Here is a 22,714-nt window from a genome sequence, read left to right as displayed (position 1 = left end):
TGTATGTTTTCTATCAGACTAAAGTCCTGTATTCCCAAGTATTACAGTCAATATTTCTTTGATGTTTATATGCTAGTAATAATTAGAGATATGGTTGGAGTTCACAGCATACGGATTGAGGGAATATCAGGAACAGATGCCAACAGGCAGTGACAGGGGTGCAGGTGAATGGGATTGAACCCCTGACTTTAAAGAATGCAGTGAAGATGGTGATGACCAATGTTTGATCAAATAATTGCAGCCCATTTTGATTGAGTCCCATATCGAAGGTATGTAGGTATGTACACGTAAATGGGCTCAGGAGAGGGCATTGTTATGTATTTACACACACTTTCCATTTTATCTTTATTCCTCTAGCCAATCTCTCTCTCTCTCTCTCTCTCTCTCTCTCTCTCTCTCTCTCTCTCTCTCTCTCTCTCTCATTTTAACTAGGGTTTTTCAACCTCATCACTATTGACATTTTGGGCTGGATAATTTTTTGTCATAAGGGCTTGTCCTATTAATCACTGGATGTTTCTCAGCATCTCTGGCCTCTACCAGCTAAATTCCAGTAGCACTCCCCCCACTGCCCCACCCTCTGTAGTTATTACTACCAGAAATGTCTCTGGATAGACAAAGTCAATCATGGCCTAGAACCATTGCTTTAACTCCTTGGAACGTCATTCAGAAAGTATTTTATGAGAACCTGATGCAATGCAGGCAATAGGTTGGTCGTGTGGATAGAAGAAACAGATTCATCTTGAGAATAATAAGGGTTCTCTAAGAAGAGAAAACTAACAGTGCAGAATTAATTATTAAAAGTAAAGGAAAGGGAAAAATATCCAAACCAGATTTTGTCTTGAAAAACATAGAGTCAAATTAAAGTTAGTGGTATTTTGACTATCAGTTACTCTTCTGAACGTTTTTCACTTTGTTTAGGATGTCTAACATAGGACAGAAGATCTATTCAAGGAGTTTTATATCCTGACTTGTATTTCCTTTTCTGAGCTTTACTTCTTAATAGTTCTATTTTCTCTTTCTTTAAACTAGTAAGTCCCAGGAATGTAGCTCACATTTCCTTGCCTCAAAGATCACTTCTGGAACTTCCTGACTCAACCCAAAGGTACTGCCCAAAGAGAAGTTTCTCTCATACAAAACTGGAGAAAAAGAATGTCAGTGAAGGAAGAGAAATGAGGCACTGGGCCCCAAAGTGCATAGAAGGATACAATGTCTTTTAACCAAAACACTTGCCAAGCAATCTTTCATCCAGTTTATAATTTCCTTCATCCCCTGTGGTTCTCCTTGGAAGGCTGTCATTGTCTCCCGCAACCATAAGGGAGACTGAAAGAGGGTATTAGGTCATCAAGCACTTGTGTTGTCCTTCTCACAGTATTCTCTTATCCATTTTATCAACACCACTTTCCTTTCTCCCCCACCCAGCCTGCATCTTTCTTGTTCTATGCTTCATAACTACCTTAAAAAATGATATAATATGGAGGGAAAAAAAGATTCTGCAAATACTCAAGGAGGTAAATAGTAGTTCCCTTAAACGAATTTAAATGAGAGTTGCTTCCAAGTTTCTGCCTTAGAAATAATCAAAACCCAAATTAGGTGAAAGATCATGATACAGTCCTTAGTCCTTACACACACCTAGTGAAAGTGTATGAGCCTCAGAAATCTATGGTGTCATGGACATTGTATGTTAATGAATCAGAAAATCTAAGTGAATGCTATTCTAGTGATTAAACTATAGGGGTACTTTAATTATTTTTGGACTGTCCAACATTTATTTTATGTGCCTTAATTAGATACTTCACAATTTCCACCCTCCTGCTTTATTCAAGTATAATTGACAAACTGTATATATTTAAGTTGTACAATGTGGTGTTCTGATATACATATCTACTGTGAAATGATTACCACAAGTTAGTTTTCACATCCATCAACTCACATTTGTGTCCTGTTGTGTGTGTGTGTATATGTGTGTTTGGTGAGAACATTTTAAATCTATTCTCTTAGCAGATTTAAGTACATAGTACAGTATTATTAACTACCATCACCATGCTGTGCTTTAGATCCTCAGTTTTACTTTAACTTACTTTATTATTATTTTTTTTAACATCTTTATTGGAATATAACTGTTTTACAATGGTGTGTTAGTATCTGCTTTACAAAAAAGTGAATCAGTTATACATATACATATGTTCCCATATCTCTTCCCTCTTGCATTTCCCTCCCTCCCACCCTCCCTATCCCACCTCTCTAGGTGGTCACAAAGTACAGAGCTGATCTCCCTGTGCTATGCGGCTGCTTCCCACTAGCTATCTATTTTACATTTGGTAGTGTATATATGTCCATGCCACTCTCTCACTTCGTCACAGCTTACCCTTCCCCCTCCCCATATCCTCAAGTCCATGCTCTAGTAGGTCTTTGTTTTATTCCCATCCTACCACTCATCTCTTCATGACATTTTTTTTCTTAGATTCCATATATATGTGTTAGCATATGGTATTTGTTTTTCTCCTTCTGACTTACTTCACTCTGTATGACAGACTCCAGGTCTATCCACCTCATTACAAATAACTCAGTTTCATTTCTTTTTATGGCTGAGTAATATTCCATTATATGTATGTGCCACATCTTCTTTATCCATACATCTGTTGATGGACACTTAGCTTGCTTCCATGTCCTGGCTATTTTAAATAGAGCTTCAGTGAACATTTTGGTACATGACTCTTTTTGAATTATGGTTTTCTCAGGGTATATGCCCAGTAGTGGGATGGAGGGGTCGTATGGTAGTTCTATTTGTAGTTTTTTAAAGAATCTCCATACTGTTCTCCATAGTGGCTGTATCAATTTACATTCCCACAAGCAGGGCAAGAGTGTTCCCTTTTCTCTAAAACTTCTCCAGCATTTATTGTTTCTAGATTTTTTGATGATGGCCATTCTGACCAGTGTGAGATGATATCTCATTGTAGTTTTGATTTGCATTTCTCTAATGATTAATGATGTTGAGAAACCTTTCATGTGTTTCTTGGCAGTCTGTATATCTTCTTTGGAGAAATGTCTATTTAGTTCTTCTGCCCATTTTTGGATTGGGTTGTTTGGTTTTTGTTATTGAGCTGCATGAGTTGCTTATAAATTTTGGATATTAATCCTTTGTCAGTTGCTTCATTTGCAAATATTTTCTCCCATTCTGAGTGTTATCTTTTGGTCTTGTTTATGGTATCCTTTGCTGTGCAAAAGCTTTTAAGTTTCATTACATCCCATTTGGTGTTTATATTTTTGTTTGTATTTCCATTTCTCTAGGAGATGGGTAAAAAAGGATTTTGCTGTAATTTATGTCATAGAGTGTTCTGCCTATGTTTTCCTCTAAGAGTTTGATAGTGTCTGGCCTTACATTTAGGTCTTTAACCCATTTTGAGTTTATTTTTGTGTGTGGTGTTAGGGAGTGTTCTAATTTCATACTTTTACATGTACCTGTCCAGTTTTCCCAGCACCACTTATTGAAGAGGCTCTCTTTTCTCCACTGTATATCCTTCCCTCCTTTATCAAAGATAAGGTGACCATATGTGTGTGGGTTTATCTCTGGGCTTTCTATCCTCTTCCATTGATCTATATTTCTGTTTTTGTGCCAGTACCATACTGTCTTGATTACTGTAGCTTTGTAGTATAGTCTGAAGTCAGGGAACCTGATTCCTCCAGCTCCATTTTTCATTCTCAGGATTGCTTTGGCTATTCGGGGTTTTTGTGTTTCCATACAAATTGTGAAATTTTTTGTTCTAGTTCTGTAAAAAATGCTAGTGATAGTCTGATGGGGATTGCATTGAATCTGTAGATGGCTTTGGGTAGTAGAGTCATTTTCACAATGTTGATTCTTCCAATCCAAGAACATGGTATACTTCTCCACCTATTTGTATCATCTTTAATTTCTTTCATCAGTGTCTTATAGTTTTCTGCATACAGGTCTTTTGTCTCCTTTGGTAGATTTATTCCTAGATGTATTATTTTTTTTGTTGCAATGGTAAATTGGAGTGTTTTCTTAATTTCACTTTCAGATATTTCATCATTAGTGTGTAAGATTGCCAGAGATTTCTGTGCATTAATTTTGTATCCTGCTACTTTACCAAATTCATTGATTAGCTCTAGTAGTTTTCTGGTAGCATCCTTAGGATTCTCTATGTATAGTACCATGTCATCTGCAAACAGTGACAGCTTTACTTCTTCTTTTCCGACTTGGATTCCTTTTATTTCTTTTTCTTCTCTGATTGCTGTGGCTAGAACTTCCAAAATTATGTTGAATAAGAGTGGTGAGAGTGGGCAACCTTATCTTGTTCCTGATCTTAGTGGAAATGGTTTCAGTTTTTCACCATTGAGAATGATGCTGGCTGTGAGTTTGTCATATATGGCCTTTATTATGTTAAGGAAAGTTCCCTCTATGCCTACTTTCTGCAGAATTTTTATCATAAATGGGTGTTGAATTTTGTCAAAAGCTTGCTCTGCATGTATTGAGATGATCATATGGTTTTTCTTCTTCAGTTTGTTGATACGGTGTATCACGTTGATTGATTTGCGTATATTGAAGAATCCGTGCATTCCTGGGATAAACCCCACTTGATCATGGTGTGTGATCCTTTTAATGTGCTATTGGATTCTGTTTGCTAGTGTTTTGTTGAGGATTTTTGCATCTATGTTCATCAGTGATATTGGCTTGTAGTTTTCTTTCTTTGTGACGTCTTTGTCTGGTTTTGGTATCAGGGTTATGGTGGCCTCACAGAATGAGTTTGGGAGTTTTCCTCCCTCTGCTATCTTTTGGAAGAGTTTGAGAAGGATAGGTGTTAGCTCTTCTCTAAATGTTTGATAGAATTCGCCTGTGAACCCATCTGGTCCTGGGCTTTTGTTTGTTGGAAGATTTTTAATCACAGTTTCAATTTCAGTGCTTGTGATTGGTCTGTTCATATTTTCTATTTCTTCCTGGTTCAGTCTCGGCAGGTTGTGCATTTCTAAGAATCTGTCTATTTCTTCCAGGTTGTCCATTTTATTGGCATAGAGTTGCTTGTAGTAATCTCTCATAATCTTTTGTATTTCTGCAGTGTCCGTTGTTACGTTTCCTTTTTCATTTCTAATTCTGTTGATTTGAGTCTTCTCCCTTTTTTTCTTGATGAGTCTGGCTAATGGTTTATCAATTTTATTTATCTTCTCAAAGAACCAGCTTTTAGTTCTATTGATCTTTGCTATTGTTTCCTTCATTGCTTTTTCATTTATTTCTAATCTGATCTTTATGATTTCTTTCCTTCTGCTAACTTTGGGGTTTTTTTGTTCTTCTTTCTGTAATTGCTTTAGGTGCAAAGTTAGGTTGTTTATTTGAGATGTTTCCTGTTTCTTAAGGTAGGATTGTATTGCTATAACCTTCCCTCTTAGAACTGCTTTTGCTGTATCCCATAGGTTTTGGGTCATTGTGTCTCCATTGTCATTTGTTTCTAAGTATTTTTTGATTTCCTCTTTGATTTCTTCAGTGATCACTTCATTATTAAGTAGTGTATTGTTTAGCCTCCATGTGTTTGTATTTTTTACAGATCTTTTCCTGTAATTGATACCTAGTCTCATAGTGTTGTGGTCGGAAAAGATACTTGATACGATTTCAATTTTCTTAAATTTACCAAGGCTAGATTTGTGACCCAATATATGATCTATCCTGGAGAATGTTCCAGGAACACTTGAGAAAAATGTGTAATCTGTTGGTTTTGGATGGAATGTCTATAAATATCAATTAAGTCCATCTTGTGTGATGTATCATTTAAAGCTTGTTTTTGCTTATTTATTTTCATTTTGGATGCTCTGTCCATTGGTGACAGTGGGGTGTTAAAGTTCCCTACTATGAGTGTGTTACTCTCAATTTCCCCTTCTATGGCTGTTAGTCTTTGCCTTATGTATTGAGGTGCTCATATGTTGGGTGCATAAATATTTGCAGTTGTTATATCTTCTTCATGGATCGATCCCTTGATCATTATGTAGTGTCCTTCTTTGTCTCTTGTAATAGTTTTTATTTTAAAGTCTATTTTGTCTGATATGAGAATTGCTACTCCAGCTTTCTTCTGATTTCCATCTGTGTGGAATATCTTTTTCCATCCCCTCACTTTCAGTCTGTATGATTCCCTAGGTCTGAGGTGGGTCTCTTGTAAACCGCATATATATGGGTCTTGTTTTTGTATCCATTCAGCCAGTCTGTGTCTTTTGGTGGGAGCATTTAATCCATTCACATTTAAGGTAGTTATCGATATGTATGTTCCTATTACCATTTAGTTAATTGTTTCAGGTTTGTTCTTGTAGGCCTTTTTCTTCTCTTGTGCTTCTTGCGTAGAGAAGTTCCTTTAGCATTTGTTGTATAGCTGGTTTGGTGGTGCTGAACTCTCTCAGCTTTGGCTTGTCTGTAAAGGTTTTAGTTTCTCCATCAAATCTGAATGAGATCCTTGCTTGGTAGAGTAATCTTGGTTGTAGGTTTTTTTCCTTCATCACTTTAAATATGTCCTGCCACTCCCTTCTGGCTTGTAGAGTTTCTGCTGAAAGATCAGATGTTAACCTTATGGGGATTCCCTTGTGTGTTATTTGTTGTTTTTCCCTTGCTGCTTTTAATATGTTTTCTTTGTACTTAATTTTTGACAGTTTGATTTTTATGTGTCTTGGTATGTTTCTCCTTGGATTTATCCCGTATGGGACTCTGTGCTTCCTGGCCTTGATTGACTATTTCCTTTCCTATATTAGGGAAGTTTTCAACTATAGTCTCTTCAAATATTTTCTCAGTCCCTTTCTTTTTCTCTTCATCTTCTGGAACCCCTATAATCCGAATGTTGGTGTGTTTAATGTTGTCGCAGATGTCTCTGAGACTGTCCTCAGTTCTTTTCATTCTTTTTTCTTTATTCTGCTCTGCAGTAGTTATTTCCACTATTTTATCTTCCAGGTCACTTATCCGTTCTTCTGCCTCAGTTATTCTGCTATTTATCCCATCTAGAGTATTTTTAATTTCATTTATTGTGTTGCTCATCGTTGCTTGCTTCCTCTTTAGTTCTTCTAGGTCCTTGTTAAATGTTTCTTGAAATTTGTCTATTCTATTTCCAAGATTTTGGATCATCTTTACTATCATTCTGAATTCTTTTTCAGCTAGATTGCCTATTTCCTCTTCATTTGTTAGGTCTGGAGGGTTTTTATCTTGCTACTTCATCTGCTGTGGGTTTTTCTGTCTTCTCATTTTGCTTATCTTACTGTGTTTGGGGTCTCCTTTTTGCAGGCTGCAGGTTCATAGTTCCCGTTGTTTTTGGTGTCTGTCCCCAGTGGCTAAGGTTGGTTCAGTGGGTTGAGTGGGTTTCCTGGTTGGGGGGACTAGTGCCTCTGTTCTGGTGGATGAGGCTGGGGCTTCCCTGGTGGCGCAGTGGTTGAGAATCCGCCTGCCGATGCAGGGGACACGGGTTCGTGCCCCGGTCTGGGAAGATCCCACATGCCGTGGAGCGGCTGGGCCCGTGAGCCATGGCCGCTGAGCCTGCTCGTCCGGAGCCTGTGCTCCACAATGGGAGAGGCCACAACAGTGAGAGGCCCGCCTAGCACCAAAAAAAAAAAAAAAAAATGGTGGATGAGGCTGGATCTTGTCTTTCTGGTGGGCAGGTCCACGTCTGGTGGTATGTTTTGGGATTTTGGTAGCCTTATTATGATTTTAGGCAGCCTCTCTGCTAATGGATGGGGCTGTAGTCCTGTCTTGCTATTTGTTGGGCATAGGGTGTCCAGCACTGTACGTTGCTGGTCCTTGAGTGAAGCTGGGTCTTGGTGTTGAGATGGAGATCTCTATGAGATTTTCACTGTTTGATATTGCGTGGAGCTGGGATGTCTCTTGTGGACCAGTGTCCTGAGGTTGGTTCTCCCACCTCAGAGACACAGCCCTGACGCCTGGCTGGAGCGCCAAGAGCCTTTAATCCACATGGCTCAAAATAAAAGGGAGAAAAAATAGAAAGGAAAGAAAGAACAGAAGGAAGGTAGGGATGGAGGGAGGGAGGGAGGGAGGAAGGAAGGAAGGAAGGAAGGAAGGAAGGAAGGAAGAGAGGAAGAAAGGGAGGAAGGAAGAGAGGAAGGAAGGGAGGAAGAAAGGGAAGAAAGGAAGGAAGGGAGGAAAGAAGGGAGGAAGGAAGAAAGGAGGGAGGAAAGAAAGGAAGAAAGGAAGAAATAAAGGAAGAAGACAAAATAAAGTAGGATAAAATATAGTTATTAAAATAAAAATAGTTATTAAGAAGAAAAATTTTATTAAAAAAACAAAAAACAGGTCGGTCAGAACCCTAGGACAAATGGTGAAAGCAAAGCTATACAGACAAAAGTCTCACACAGAAGCACACACATACACACTCACAAAAAGTAAAAAAGGGGAAATTAATAATATATCTTGCTCCCAAAGTCCACCTCCTCAACTTGGGATATTTCGCTGTCTATTCAGGTTTTCCACAGATGCAGGGCATTTCAAGTTGATTGTGGAGCTTTAATTGGCCGCTTCTGAGGCTGCCTGGAGAGACCTCCCCCTCTCCTCTTTGTTCGCACAGCTCCTGGGTTGCAGCTTTGGACTTGGCCTGGCCTCTGAGCGTAGGTCGTCTGAGGGCGTCTGCCCTTCGCTCAGACAGGACAGGGTTAAAGGAGCAGCTGATTCGGGGGCTCTGGCACAGGTCGGGGGCAGGGAGCAGCACGGATGCGGGGTAAGCCTGCGGCGGCAGAGGCCGGCAGGACACTGCACCAGCCCGAGGCGCGCCGCGCGTTCTTCCGGGGAAGCTGTCCCTGTATCCCGGGACCCCGGCAGTGGCGGGCTGCACAGGCTCCCGGGAGGGTCGGTGTGGAGAGTGACCTGTGCCCGCACACAGGCCTCTTGGTGGCGGCAGCAGCAACCCTAGCGTCCCACACCTGTCTCTGGTGTCCGCGCCGACAGCTGCGGCTCACGCCCGTTTCTGGAGCTCCTTTAAGCGGCGTGCTTAATCACCTCTCCTCGCGCCCCAGGAAGCAAAGAAGCAAGAAAAAGTCTCCTGTCTCTTCGGCTGCTCTGCGTCCGTCTCTGGAGCTCCTTTAAGCGGCACGCTTAAACTCCTCTCCTCGCGCACCGGGAAGCAAAGAGGGAAGAAAAGTCTCTTGCCTCTTCGGCAGCTCCAGACTTCTCCCGGACTCCCTCCTGGCTAGCTGTGGTGCACTAACCCTTTCAGGCTGTTTTCACGCTGCCAACTCCTGACCTCTCCCTGGGATCCGAATGAAGCCTGAGGCTCAGCTTCCAGCCCCCGCCCTCCCCGTTGGGTGAGCAGACAAGCCTCTCGGGCTGGTGAGTGCTGGTCGGCACCGATCCTCTGCGGGAATCTCTTCGCTTTGCCCTCCGCACCCCTGTTGCTGCGCTCTTCTCCACGGCTCCAAGCTTCCCCCCTCCGCCACCCGCAGTCTCCGCCCGCGAAGGGGCTTCTAGTGTGTGGGAATCTTTCCTCCTTTACGGCTCCCTCCCACTGGTGCAGGTGCCGTCCCTATTCTTTTGTCTCTGTTTATTCTTTTTTCTTTTGCCCTACCCAGGTACGTGGGGGTGTTTCTTGCCTTTTGGGAGGTCTGAGGTCTTATGCCAGCATTCGGTGGGTGTTCTATAGGAGCAGTTCCAAGTGTAGATGTATTTCTGATGTATCTGTGAGGAGGAAGGTGATCTCCGCGTCTTACTCTTCCGCCATCTTCTCTCTTCTCCCCTGACTTACTTTTTTAAAAAGATTATCAAATTAGCTCCTTTGAGTCCAGAAATTTAAAATTGCTTCTAAGATGAAAATGGGTTTCATTCTGGATGAACTCTGTTGGTGGCTGACCAGGGTGCAATCTGAAGCCCTAGTACTGTAGGATAGAGAAGCATAGTCTATCATTAACCTTAATTCCCTGCTGGTATGCCTCTTTGTTGACCTAGTAAGTTTTTCTTTTTGATTCTAGCTTCTCCAGTTCAGGAATGGTGGGAAAGAGACCAACAGGGGAGAAACTAAATGAATAGCAGTAGGACAGGTGTAAAACCTTGTGGTTAACTCTCTTGTCTCACTGACCTTTCCCAAGTTAAGCAAAAAGGAGCCTTTTTCTAAATTCTTACAAGGACAGTGAAGATTATTCATTCATTTAATCAACACATATATTATACACCCATGATCCACCCACTGTGCTAGTAGGTTGGTGTTAATTAGTTATAGCTGAGGATATGATAAAGTAATAACATCTGGGTTTGCCTGATAGTTTGTAGATCAATTGCTGTATATTTGATCCTATTTGAAATGCATGAGAAAAGTTTACTTAGATAATGCATCAAAATACTTATGTAATTTGAATCTACTTTTTACAAAACGTTTACCACTTATTCCTCACTTTATCTGGTTTGTAAGTTATTTTCATTTATCATATTCTTTGTAAAGGGTCATTTGCGTACTAGTAAAAAGTGCTACATTTTTCCTTAAAAGTGCGATGATTGAGGGAGTGAGATTTTAACATGTTGTGATGAAATGTATTCTTTATGGTATATTTAATGTGGTTTAAATTATAAAACCCAGTATTTATAAGTCATACAATAATCATCTCTCCAGCTACATCTTTTCCAATGAACGCTAGATAGCCTCCAATGCACGATAAAATTTGTTTTCCCTTTGTGGAAATAAGCACCTCACCCAAACATTGTTTACTTCTAATCTTTATATACATATATATATATATATATAAAAAATACTACATGTTAAGCTAAGAGAATATCATTGCTAGTTCTATACTTAAGAATAAAAATACTTTTAAATTTATGGCAGACTATTATTTCATAAGGTGTTTTATATATTTATGTCACTTTGGTATAATTTGTAATGTGTGTGAAGTATTTGTAAATATGAAAGGTTGAATTGTTTTATTAAAATTAGCAGAACACAATACCTTAGTGTCTATTAAATCAAGTAAGATGAATTAACAAGACATTATAATTAAAAGAAATAGCAGCAACTTAACATTATGTTGCCAGAAACATCATTATCAATGTCCTCTTTGGGTATGGGGTATTAAGCATGCCAATTAGGAATGACTTTCTGATTTAAGTTTCTTCCACTGTTCAAAAGAAAGTACAATAATTATTTACTCCAGTCCATCTTTTTCTAATGAATGACCATCAATAAAAAATATATTATTTATTTTCCTCCAGGCAATACAGCTAAAGTGTATATTGAGATTCAGGATGAAAATGATCATCCCCCAGTGTTTCAGAAAAAATTCTACATTGGAGGTGTATCTGAAGATGCAAGAATGTTTGCTTCTGTGCTCAGAGTTAAGGTATGAGAACATTTATTAAGATACAGAACTAAAAAGTAAAAACAGAGATCATATTTTGTAGATTAGCTATAACCATGTAAGTTATGTTAACTGAGTACATTTTCATAGTTTAAAAAAAGGGGGAAACAGATACATGAGTTTAGTCAAGCTAAATACAGATTAATTATGAGGTGAATACTAAGCAACTTTTTGTGCTTTATTTTTACTATAAAAATAGGAACACATTATTTATGATGTTTTACATTGAATAAGATATCAAAATGTCTGTTTTCCTAGTAGATTTGTATGCCTTTAATATTCAGGTTTAATTTACAATAACTCCAAAGATTCTCAAAATGGAGTTTCTTGTAGCAAATATAAAATTACTATTTTCTGATTGAAGAAATAATGTAATAAATTTTGTAATTCTTTTTTCTGCAATAATTTTTTAAAATTCAGGATGCTACTTAAATCAATGTAAAAAATAACACTACTAACACTACTAACATTAGTACTTTAGTAAAGATTTTTTAAAACCTTCATATGTCAAATGTTAGAATTTAAAAACACAATATCATAGACTAAAGTTGATAATTTTCCATTTTTCTTTAATTATCAAATGTTTTCAGATTTTTTCAGTAGTACATAAAGTTGAAATAGTTTTATAACTAAAAAATTAATTTGTAAATATTGCATTACAATGAGGAAATTTTATAGGCTATAGGATTTTAGATAATTAATTACAGTTATATTTCTGAAGCTATTTTAATAATCAATTTTTAAAATAGCTATTAGCATACAAACATAAAACCTAAATATTTCTAAGCAAATCCAGCTATCGATTGCCTCTAGTTTTGCACATGAGTAGTTGACTTTCTTTCCCTATTACCAGGAGTGCCATGATTGAGCTCTTCTTACATAGGATTTTATCACCTTAACATCCTTAAGTAAGAAAGAGAAAAATCAACCAAGCAAATAAAGCATGTGTGTTGTACTTGCAAAATAGCTCTTCCACAGTGCCAAATTCTGACTCCTGATTTGAATCACCAGCTGCAACTAAAAGTGGTATACAAATTTAAGCCAATTACATTATATCCAACTTGCATAATGATTTACAGGTAACAGCCCTTCGTAGTTGATTTTTTTTTTTTTTTTTTTGCGGTACATGGGCCTTTCACTGTTGTGGCCTCTTCCGTTGCAGAGCACAGGCTCCGGACGCCCAGGCTCAGCAGCCGTAGCTCATGGGCCCAGCTGCTCTGCAGCATGTGGGATCTTCCCAGACTAGGGCACGAACCCGCGTCCCCTGCATCGGCAGGTAGACTCAACCACTGCGCCACCAGGGAAGCCCTGTAGTTGATTTTTATCTTATTTTACATTTTAGTCCTGTTAACGATTGATTCAGTTTATTCATTTAGTCAGTAAATAATTTTGGGGTGTTTATAGTGTGAGTTGTTATAGAAGTTGGACATAGAGCAACTAAAATATAATCAAACAAAAAACCCCCAAACTTCCCACCCTAGTAATGCAAACAAACTAATAGAAGAAACAAATTGTAGATCAGGAAAACAGGAACTATTAACATAAAGTCATGTGGTCAAGAGAGAGACTTGTCTATTTCTAGGTAAGGAGCATTCTGGGCGTTCCAATATAAAGTCTCTAAAGGTGGAGGGAATTTGGGGACGTCAGTGTGACTGAAAAAGACTGGGGATGAGACTGGAAATGCAGCCCAGGACTAGAATATGGGATTTATTCTAGATGTGCTTACAAAGAAAGTCTTTGAATGGTTTTGTCTAGAAGTGTGACATAATCCAATATAAAAGGATTATTCTGGATGTTGTGCAGGGTGGGATGTGGGAGTAGGTACACAGTGTTTTTAGACAAGAGTAGAAACAGAGCTCAATGCATCACTAGTCCAGGCAAGATTTGGTAGCGTCTTGAACCATGGTGTAGAATGGGGAGATGATGAGAAGGAAGTAAAAGAGAAGCCAAAAGGATTTGCTGATGGATTATATGTGGGGCATTAGAGAAAATCAAGGATGACGCTAAGGGTTTTGTTCTGAAAAGGTCCCCATCGCTCCCTCGGGAATTATGGTGCAAACATCAAGAGTTCACTTTTGGATATTTCATGTTTGTCAGGCATTTTCAGTATGCAAGCATGATTCTTGGCAAGATGGTTACAGATGCTGATTTAGATTCAGGAAAGAAATTGCAGACTAGGATGAAATCATGATATTAAGAAAATGGATGTAGGTAGAAAAGTCCAGGGACTTCCCTGGCGGTTCAGTGGTTAAGACTTCGCCTTCCAATGCAGGGTGTGCAAATTCGATCCCTGGTTAGGGAGCTAAGGTCCCACATGCCTCGCGGCCAAAAAAACAAAACATAAAACAGAAGCAATATTGTAACAAATTCAATAAAGACTTGAAAATTGGTCCACATCAAAAAAAAATTCTTAAAAAAAAGTCCAAAGACTAAGCCTTAGGTACTCAATACTTATAGATCAGGAAGAGGATTCATCAAATGATGCTGAGAAGTTGCTGCCATGAGATAGCAAGAATACTAGGAAAATGTATAATAGGGTCCCTGAGACTCGTAAGAACTAGATTGATGAAAGAGGGAGTGATCAACTGTCAAGCGCTGCTGTGAATAGAATACCCCTGTGTATTTTTACATGACCACTCATGCTAATAGAAGTAATATTGTAGTGGAGAAAAAAAATAAGCTAAATGCTAAAATATTCCATTAATAAAGGAGATTATTCAAGAAACCTGTAGGTGACGGCAGTAAGAGAATTTTTTTTTTAACATCTTTATTTGAGTATAACTGTTTTACAATAGTGTGTTAGTTTCTCTTTTACAACAAAGTGAATCAGTTATACATATACATATGTTCCCATAACTCTTCCCTCTTTTGTCACCCTCCCTCCCACCCTCCCTATCCCACCCCTCTAGGTGGTCACTAAGTACAGAGGTGAACTCCCTGTGCTATGCTGCAGCTTCCCACTAGCTATCTAATTTACATTTGGTAGTGTGTATATGTCCCTGCCACTCTCTCACATCGTCACAGCTTACCCTTCCCCCTCCCCATATCCTCAAGTCCATGCTCTAGTATGTCTGAGTTTTATTCCCATCCTACCACTAATCTCTTCATGACATTTTTTTTTTTAGATTCCATATATATGTGTTAGCATACGGTATTTGTTTTTATCCTTCTGACTTACTTCACTCTGTATGACAGATTCCAGGTCTATCCACCTCATTACAAATAACTCAGTTTCATTTCTTTTTATGGCTGAGTAATATTCCATTGTATATATGTGCCACATCTTCCTTATCCATTCATCTGTTGATGGACACTTAGGTTGCTTCCATGTCCTGGCTATCGTAAATAGAGCTGCAATAAACATTTTGGTACATGACTCTTTTTGAATTATGGTTTTCTCAGGGTATATGCCCAGTAGTGGGATTGCTGGGTCATATGGTAGTTCTATTTGAAGTTTTTTAAGGAACCTCCATACTGTTCTCCATAGTGGCTGTATCATTTTACATTCCCACCAACAGTGCAAGAGTGTTCCCTTTTCTCCACACCCTCTCCAGCATTTATTGTTTCTAGAGTTTTTGATGATAGCCAATCTAGCTGGTGTGAGATGATATCTCATTGTAGTTTTGATTTGCATTTCTCTAATGATTAATGATGTTGAGCATTCTTTCATGTGTTTGTTGGCTATCTGTATATCTTCTTTGGAGAAGTGTCTATTTAGTTCTTCTGCCCATTTTTGGATTGGGCTGTTTGTTTTTTTGTTATTGAGCTGCATGAGTTGCTTATAAATTTTGGATATTAATCCTTTGTCAGTTGCTTCATTTGCAAATATTTTCTCCCATTCTGAGGGTTGTCTTTTGGTCTTGTTTATGGTATCCTTTGCTGTGCAAAAGCTTTTAAGTTTAATTAGGCCCCATTTGTTTATTTTTGTTTTTATTTCCATTTCTCTAGGAGATGGGTCAAAAAGGATCTTGCTGTGATTGATGTCATAGAGTGTTCTGCCTATATTTTCCTCTAAGAGTTTGATAGTGTCTGGCCTTACATTTAGGTCTTTAACCCATTGTGAGTTTATTTTTGTGTATGGTGTTAGGGAGTGTTCTAAATTCATACTTCTATAGGTAGCTGTCCAGTTTTCCCAGCACCACTTATTGAAGAGGCTGTCTTTTCTCCACTGTATATTCTTGCCTCCTTTATCAAAGATAAGGTGACCATATGTGTGTGGGTTTATCTCTGGGCTTTCTATCCTGTTCCATTGATCTATATTTCTGTTTTTGTGCCAGTACCATACTGTCGTGATTACTGTGGCCTTGTAGTATAGTCTGAAGTCAGGGAGCCTGATTCCTCCAGCTCCATTTTTCGTTCTCAAGATTGCTTTGGCTATTTGGGGTCTTTTGTGTTTCCATACAAATTGTGAAATTCTTTTTTCTAGTTCTGTAAAAAATGCCAGTGGTAATTTGATAGGGATTGCATTGAATCAGTATATTGCTTTGGGTAATACAGTCATTTTCACTATGTTGATTCGTCCAATCCAAGAACATGGTATATTTCTCCACCTATTTGTATTATCTTTAATTTCTTTCATCAGTGTCTTATAGTTTTCTGCATACAAGTCGTTTGTCTCCTTAGGTAGGTTTATTCCTAGATATTTTATTCTTTTTGTTGCAGTGGTAAATGGGAGTGTTTTCTTAATTTCATTCTCAGATTTTTCATCATTAGTGTATAAGAATGCCAGAGATTTCTGGGCATTAACTTTGTATCCTGCTGCTTTACCAAATTCATTGATTAGCTCTAGTAGTTTTCTGGTAGCATCCTTAGGATTCTCTATGTATAGTATCATGTCATCTGCAAACAGTGACAGCTTTACTTCTTCTTTTCCTATTTGGATTCCTTTTATTTCTTTATTTTCGCTAATTGCTGTGGCTAGAACTTCCAAAACTAGGTTGAATAAGAGTGGTGAGAGTGGGCAACCTTGTCTTGTTCCTGATCTTAGTGGAAATGGTTTCAGTTTTTCACCATTGAGAACAATGCTGGCTGTGGGTTTGTCATATATTGCCTTTATTATATTGAGGAAAGTTCCCTCTATGCCTACTTTCTGCAGGGTTTTTATCATAAATGGGTGTTGAATTTTGTCAAAAGCTTTCTCTGCATCTATTGAGATGATCATATGGTTTTTCTCCTTCAGTTTGTTGATATGGTGTATCACGTTGATTGATTTGCGTATATTGAAGAATCCTTGCATTCCTGGAATAAACCCCACTTGATCATGGTGTATGATCCTTTTAATGTGCTGTTGGATTCTGTTTGCTAGTATTTTGTTGAGGATTTTTGCATCTATGTTCATCAGTGATATTGGCCTGTAGTTTTCTTTCTTTGTGACGTCTTTGTCTGTTTTTGGTATCAGGGTGATGGTGGCCTCGTAGAATGAGTTTGGGAGTGTTCCTCCCTCTGCTATGTTTTGGAAGAGTTTGAGAAGGATAGGTGTTAGCTCTTCTCTAAATGTTTGATAGAATTCGCCTGTGAACCCATCTGGTCCTGGGCTTTTGTTTGTTGGAAGATTTTTAATCACAGTTTCAATTTCAGTGCTTGTGATTGGTCTGTTCATGTTTTCTATTTCTTCCTGGTTCAGTCTTGGCAGGTTGTGCATTTCTAAGAATTTGTCCATTTCTTCCAGGTTGTCCATTTTATTGCCATAGAGTTGCTTGTAGTAATCTCTAATAATCTTTTGTATTTCTGCAGAGTCAGTTGTTACATCTCCTTTTTCATTTCTAATTCTATTGATTTGAGTCTTCTCCCTTTTTTTCTTGATGAGTCTGGCTAATGGTTTATCAATTTTATTTATCTTCTCAAAGAACCAGCTTTTACTTTTATTGATCTTTGCTATTGTTTCCTTCATTTCTTTTTCATTAATTTCTTTTTTTTTTTTTTTTTTTTTTTTAACATCTTTATTTGAGTATAACTGTTTTACAATAGTGGGTTAGTTTCTCCTTTACAACAAAGTGAATCAGTTATACATATACATATGTTCCCATAACTCTTCCCTCTTTTGTCACCCTCCCTCCCACCCTCCTTATCCCACCCCTCTAGGTGGTCACTAAGTACAGAGGTGAACTCCCTGTGCTATGCTGTAGCTTCCCACTAGCTATCTAATTTACATTTGATAGTGTGTATATGTCCCTGCCATTCTCTCACATCGTCACAGCTTACCCTTCCCCCACCCCATATCCCCAAGTCCATGCTCTAGTAGGTCTGTGTTTTATTCCCTCCTACCACTAATCTCTTCATGACATTTTTTTTTTTTTTTTAGATTCCATATATATGTGTTAGCATACGGTATTTGTTTTTGTCCTTCTGACTTACTTCACTCTGTATGACAGATTCCAGGTCTATCCACCTCATTACAAATAACTCAGTTTCATTTCTTTTTATGGCTGAGTAATATTCCATTGTATATATGTGCCACATCTTCCTTATCCATTCATCTGTTGATGGACACTTAGGTTGCTTCCATGTCCTGGCTATCGTAAATAGAGCTGCAATAAACATTTTGGTACATGACTCTTTTTGAATTATGGTTTTCTCAGGGTATATGCCCAGTAGTGGGATTGCTGGGTCATATGGTAGTTCTATTTGTAGTTTTTTAAGGAACCTCCATACTGTCCTCCATAGTGGCTGTATCAATTTACATTCCCACCAGCAGTGCAAGAGTGTTCCCTTTTCTCCACACCCTCTCCAGCATTTATTGTTTCTAGAGTTTTTGATGATGGCCAATCTGGCCGGTGTGAGATGATATCTCATTGTAGTTTTGATTTGCATTTCTCTAATGATTAATGATGTTGAGCATTCTTTCATGTGTTTGTTGGCTATCTGTATATCTTCTTTGGAGAAATGTCTATTTAGTTCATCTGCCCATTTTTGGATTGGGCTGTTTGTTTTTTTGTTATTGAGCTGCATGAGTTGCTTATAAATTTTGGATATTAATCCTTTGTCAGTTGCTTCATTTGCAAATATTTTCTCCCATTCTGAGGGTTGTCTTTTGGTCTTGTTTATGGTATCCTTTGCTGTGCAAAAGCTTTTAAGTTTCATTAGATCCCATTTGTTTATTTTTGTTTTTATTTCCATTTCTCTAGGAGATGGGTCAAAAAGGATCTTGCTGTGATTGATGTCATAGAGTGTTCTGCCTATGTTTTCCTCTAAGAGTTTGATAGTGTCTGGCCTTACATTTAGGTCTTTAACCCATTTTGAGTTTATTTTTGTGTGTGGTGTTAGGGAGTGTTCTAATTTCATACTTCTACAGGTAGCTGTCCAGTTTTCCCAGCACCACTTATTGAAGAGGCTGTCTTTTCTCCAATGTATATTCTTGCCTCCTTTATCAAAGATAAGGTGACCATATGTGTGTGGGTTTATCTCTGGGCTTTCTATCCTGTTCCATTGATCTATATTTCTGTTTTTGTGCCAGTACCATACTGTCTTGATTACTGTGGCCTTGTAGTATAGTCTGAAGTCAGGGAGCCTGATTCCTCCAGCTCCATTTTTCGTTCTCAAGATTGCTTTGGCTATTCGGGGTCTTTTGTGTTTCCATACAAATTGTGAAATTCTTTTTTCTAGTTCTGTAAAAAATGCCAGTGGCAATTTGATAGGGATTGCATTGAATCTGTATATTGCTTTGGGTAATACAGTCATTTTCACTATGTTGATTCTTCCAATCCAAGAACATGGTATATTTCTCCACCTATTTGTATCATCTTTAATTTCTTTCATCAGTGTCTTATAGTTTTCTGCATACAAGTCTTTTGTCTCCTTAGGTAGGTTTATTCCTAGATATTTTATTCTTTTTGTTGCAGTGGTAAATGGGAGTGTTTTCTTAATTTCATTCTCAGATTTTTCATCATTAGTGTATAAGAATGCCAGAGATTTCTGTGCATTAACTTTGTATCCTGCTACTTTACCAAATTCATTGATTAGTTCTAGTAGTTTTCTGGTAGCATCCTTAGTATTCTCTATATATAGTATCATGTCATCTGCAAACAGTGACAGCTTTACTTCTTCTTTTCCTATTTGGATTCCTTTTATTTCTTTATTTTCTCTAATTGCTGTGGCTAGAACTTCCAAAACTATGTTGAATAAGAGTGGTGAGAGTGGGCAACCTTGTCTTGTTCCTGATCTTAGTGGAAATGGTTTCAGTTTTTCACCATTGAGAACAATGCTGGCTGTGGGTTTGTCATATATTGCCTTTATTATATTGAGGAAAGTTCCCTCTATGCCTACTTTCTGCAGGGTTTTTATCATAAATGGGTGTTGAATTTTGTCAAAAGCTTTCTCTGCATCTATTGAGATGATCATATGGTTTTTCTCCTTCAGTTTGTTGATATGGTGTATCACGTTGATTGATTTGCGTATATTGAAGAATCCTTGCATTCCTGGAATAAACCCCACTTGATCGTGGTGTATGATCCTTTTAATGTGCTGTTGGATTCTGTTTGCTAGTATTTTGTTGAGGATTTTTGCATCTATGTTCATCAGTGATATTGGCCTATAGTTTTCTTTCTTTGAGACGTCTTTGTCTGGTTTTGGTATCAGGGTGATGGTGGCCTCGTAGAATGAGTTTGGGAGTGTTCCTCCCTCTGCTATCTTTTGGAAGAGTTTCAGAAGGATAGGTGTTAGCTCTTCTCTAAATGTTTGATAGAATTCGCCTGTGAACCCATCTGGTCCTGGGCTTTTGTTTGTTGGAAGATTTTTAATCACAGTTTCAATTTCAGTGCTTGTGATTGGTCTGTTCATGTTTTCTATTTCTTCCTGGTTCAGTCTTGGCAGGTTGTGCATTTCTAAGAATTTGTCCATTTCTTCCAGGTTGTCCATTTTATTGCCATAGAGTTGCTTGTAGTAATCTCTAATAATCTTTTGTATTTCTGCAGAGTCAGTTGTTACATCTCCTTTTTCATTTCTAATTCTATTGATTTGAGTCTTCTCCCTTTTTTTCTTGATGAGTCTGGCTAATGGTTTATCAATTTTATTTATCTTCTCAAAGAACCAGCTTTTACTTTTATTGATCTTTGCTATTGTTTCCTTCATTTCTTTTTCATTAATTTCTGATCTGATCTTTATGATTTCTTTCCTTCTGCTAAATTTGGGGTTTTTTTGTTCTTCCTTCTCTAATTGCTTTAGGTGCAAAGTTAAGTTGTTTATTCGAGTTGCTTCCTGTTTCTTAAGGTATGATTGTATTGCTATAAACTTCCCTCTTAGAACTGCTTTTGCTGTATCCCATAGGTTTTGGGTCGTCGTGTCTCCATTGTCATTTGTTTCTAAGTACTTTTTGATTTCCTCTTTGATTTCTTCAGTGATCACTTCGTTATTAAGTAGTGTATTGTTTAGCCTCCATGTGCTTGTATTTTTTACAGATCTTTTCCTGTAATTGATATCTAGTCTCATAGCGTTGTGGTCAGAAAAGATACTTGATACGATTTCAATTTTCTTAAATTTGCCAAGGCTAGATTTGTGACCCAAGATATGATCTATCCTGGAGAATGTTCCATGGGCACTTGAGAAAAATGTGTATTCTGTTGTTTTTGGATGGAATGTCCTATAAATATCAAGTAAATCCATCTTGTATAATGTATCATTTAAAGTTTGTGTTTCTTTATTTATTTTCATTTTGGATGATCTGTCCATTGGTGAAAGTGGGGTGTTAAAGTCCCCTACTATGATTGTGTTACTGTCGATTTCCCCTTTTATGGCTGTTAGTATTTGCCTTATGTATTGAGGTGCGCCTATGTTGGGTGCATAAATATTTACAATTGTTATATCTTCTTCATGGATCGATCCCTTGATCATTATATAGTGTCCTTCTTTGTCTCTTGTAATAGTTTTTATTTTAAAGTCTATTTTGTCTGATATGAGAATTGCTACTCCAGCTTTCTTCTGATTTCCATTTGCATGGAATATCTTTTTCCATCCCCTCACTTTCAGCCTGTAAGTGTCCCTAGGTCTGAAGTGGGTCTCTTGTAGACAGCATATATATGGGTCCTGTTTTTGTATCCATTCAGCCAATCTGTGTCTTTTGGTGGGAGCATTTAATCCATTTACATTTAAGGTAATTATTGATATGTGCGTTCCTATTACCATTTACTTAATTGTTTCAGGTTGTTCTTGTAGGTCTTTTCCTTCTCTTATGTTTCTTGCTTAGAGAAGTTCCTTTAGCATTTGTTGTAAAGCTGGTTTGGTGGTGCTGTACTCTCTCAGCTTTTGCTTGTCTGTAAAGGTTTTAATTTCTCCATCAAATCTGAATGAGATCCTTGCTGGGTAGAGTAGTCTTGGTTGTAGGTTTTTTTCCTTCATCACTTTAACTATGTCCTGCCACTCCCTTCTGGCTTGTAGAGTTTCTGCTGAAAGATCAGATGTTAGCCTTATGGGGATTCCCTTGTGTGTTATTTGTTGTTTTTCCCTTGCTGCTTTTAATATGTTTTCTTTGTATTTAATTTTTGACAGTTTGATTATTATGTGTCTCGGCGTGTTTATCCTTGGGTTTATCCTGTATGGGACTCTCTGTGCTTCCTGGACTTGGTTGACTATTTCCTTTCCTATATTAGGGAAGTTTTCAACTATAATCTCTTCAAATATTTTCTCAGTCCCTTTCTTTTTCTCTTCTTCTTCTGGGACCCCTATGATTCGAATGTTGGTGCGTTTAATGTTGTCCCAGAGATCTCTGAGACTGTCCTCAGTTCTTTTCATTCTTTTTTCTTTCTTCTGCTCTGCAGTAGTTATTTCCACTATTTTATCTTCCAGGTCACTTATCCGTCCTTCTGCCTCAGTTATTCTGCTACTGATCCCGTCTAGAGTATTTTTCATTTCATTTATTGTGTTGCTCATCGTTACTTGCTTCCTCTTTATTTCTTCTAGGTCCTTGTTAACTGATTCTTGCAATTTGTCTATTCTATTTCCAAGATTTTGCATCATCTTCACCATCATTATTCTAAATTCTCTTTCAGGTAGATTGGCTATTACCTCTTCATCTGTTAGGTCTGGTGTGTTTTTATCTTGTTCCTTCATCTGCTGTGTGTTTTTCTGTCTTCTCATTTTGCTTATCTTACTGTGTTTGGGGTCTCCCTTTTGTAGGCTGCAGGTTTGAATTTCTATCTATTTTTGGTGGCTGTCCCCAGTGGCTGAGGTTGGTTCAGTGGGTTGAGCAGGTTTCCTGGTTGGGGGGACCAGTTCCCCTGTTCTGGTGGATGAGGCTGGATCCCGTCTCCCTGGTGGGTAGGTCCACGTCTGGGGGCGTGTATGGGGATGTCGGTAGCCTTACTGTGATTCTAGGCCGCCTCTCTGCTAATGGATGGGGCTGTAGACCTGTCTCGCTCTTTGTTGGGGATAGGGTGTCCAGCACTGTTCGTTGCTGGTC

General features: G+C 38.1%; 1 protein-coding gene across 5 annotated transcripts in view; it reads left to right on the top strand.

The window, feature by feature from the left end:
- PCDH15 (protocadherin related 15) overlaps positions 1–22,714 on the top strand; it is a 1,516,422-nt gene that overhangs the window by 1,409,997 nt on the left and 83,711 nt on the right. For all 5 annotated transcript variants that reach the window (XM_067025124.1, XM_067025121.1, XM_067025122.1 and 2 more), the window contains one exon: positions 11,180–11,307. In XM_067025124.1, the coding sequence (XP_066881225.1) occupies positions 11,180–11,307 (128 nt within the window). The remainder of the gene's footprint in view (positions 1–11,179; positions 11,308–22,714) is intronic.

Source organism: Kogia breviceps, chromosome 2, assembly GCF_026419965.1.
Source record: "Kogia breviceps isolate mKogBre1 chromosome 2, mKogBre1 haplotype 1, whole genome shotgun sequence".
NCBI lineage: Eukaryota > Metazoa > Chordata > Mammalia > Artiodactyla > Physeteridae > Kogia > Kogia breviceps.
The sequence above is the reverse complement of the archived record's forward strand: the minus strand, read 5'-3'. Positions and strand labels throughout refer to the sequence as shown.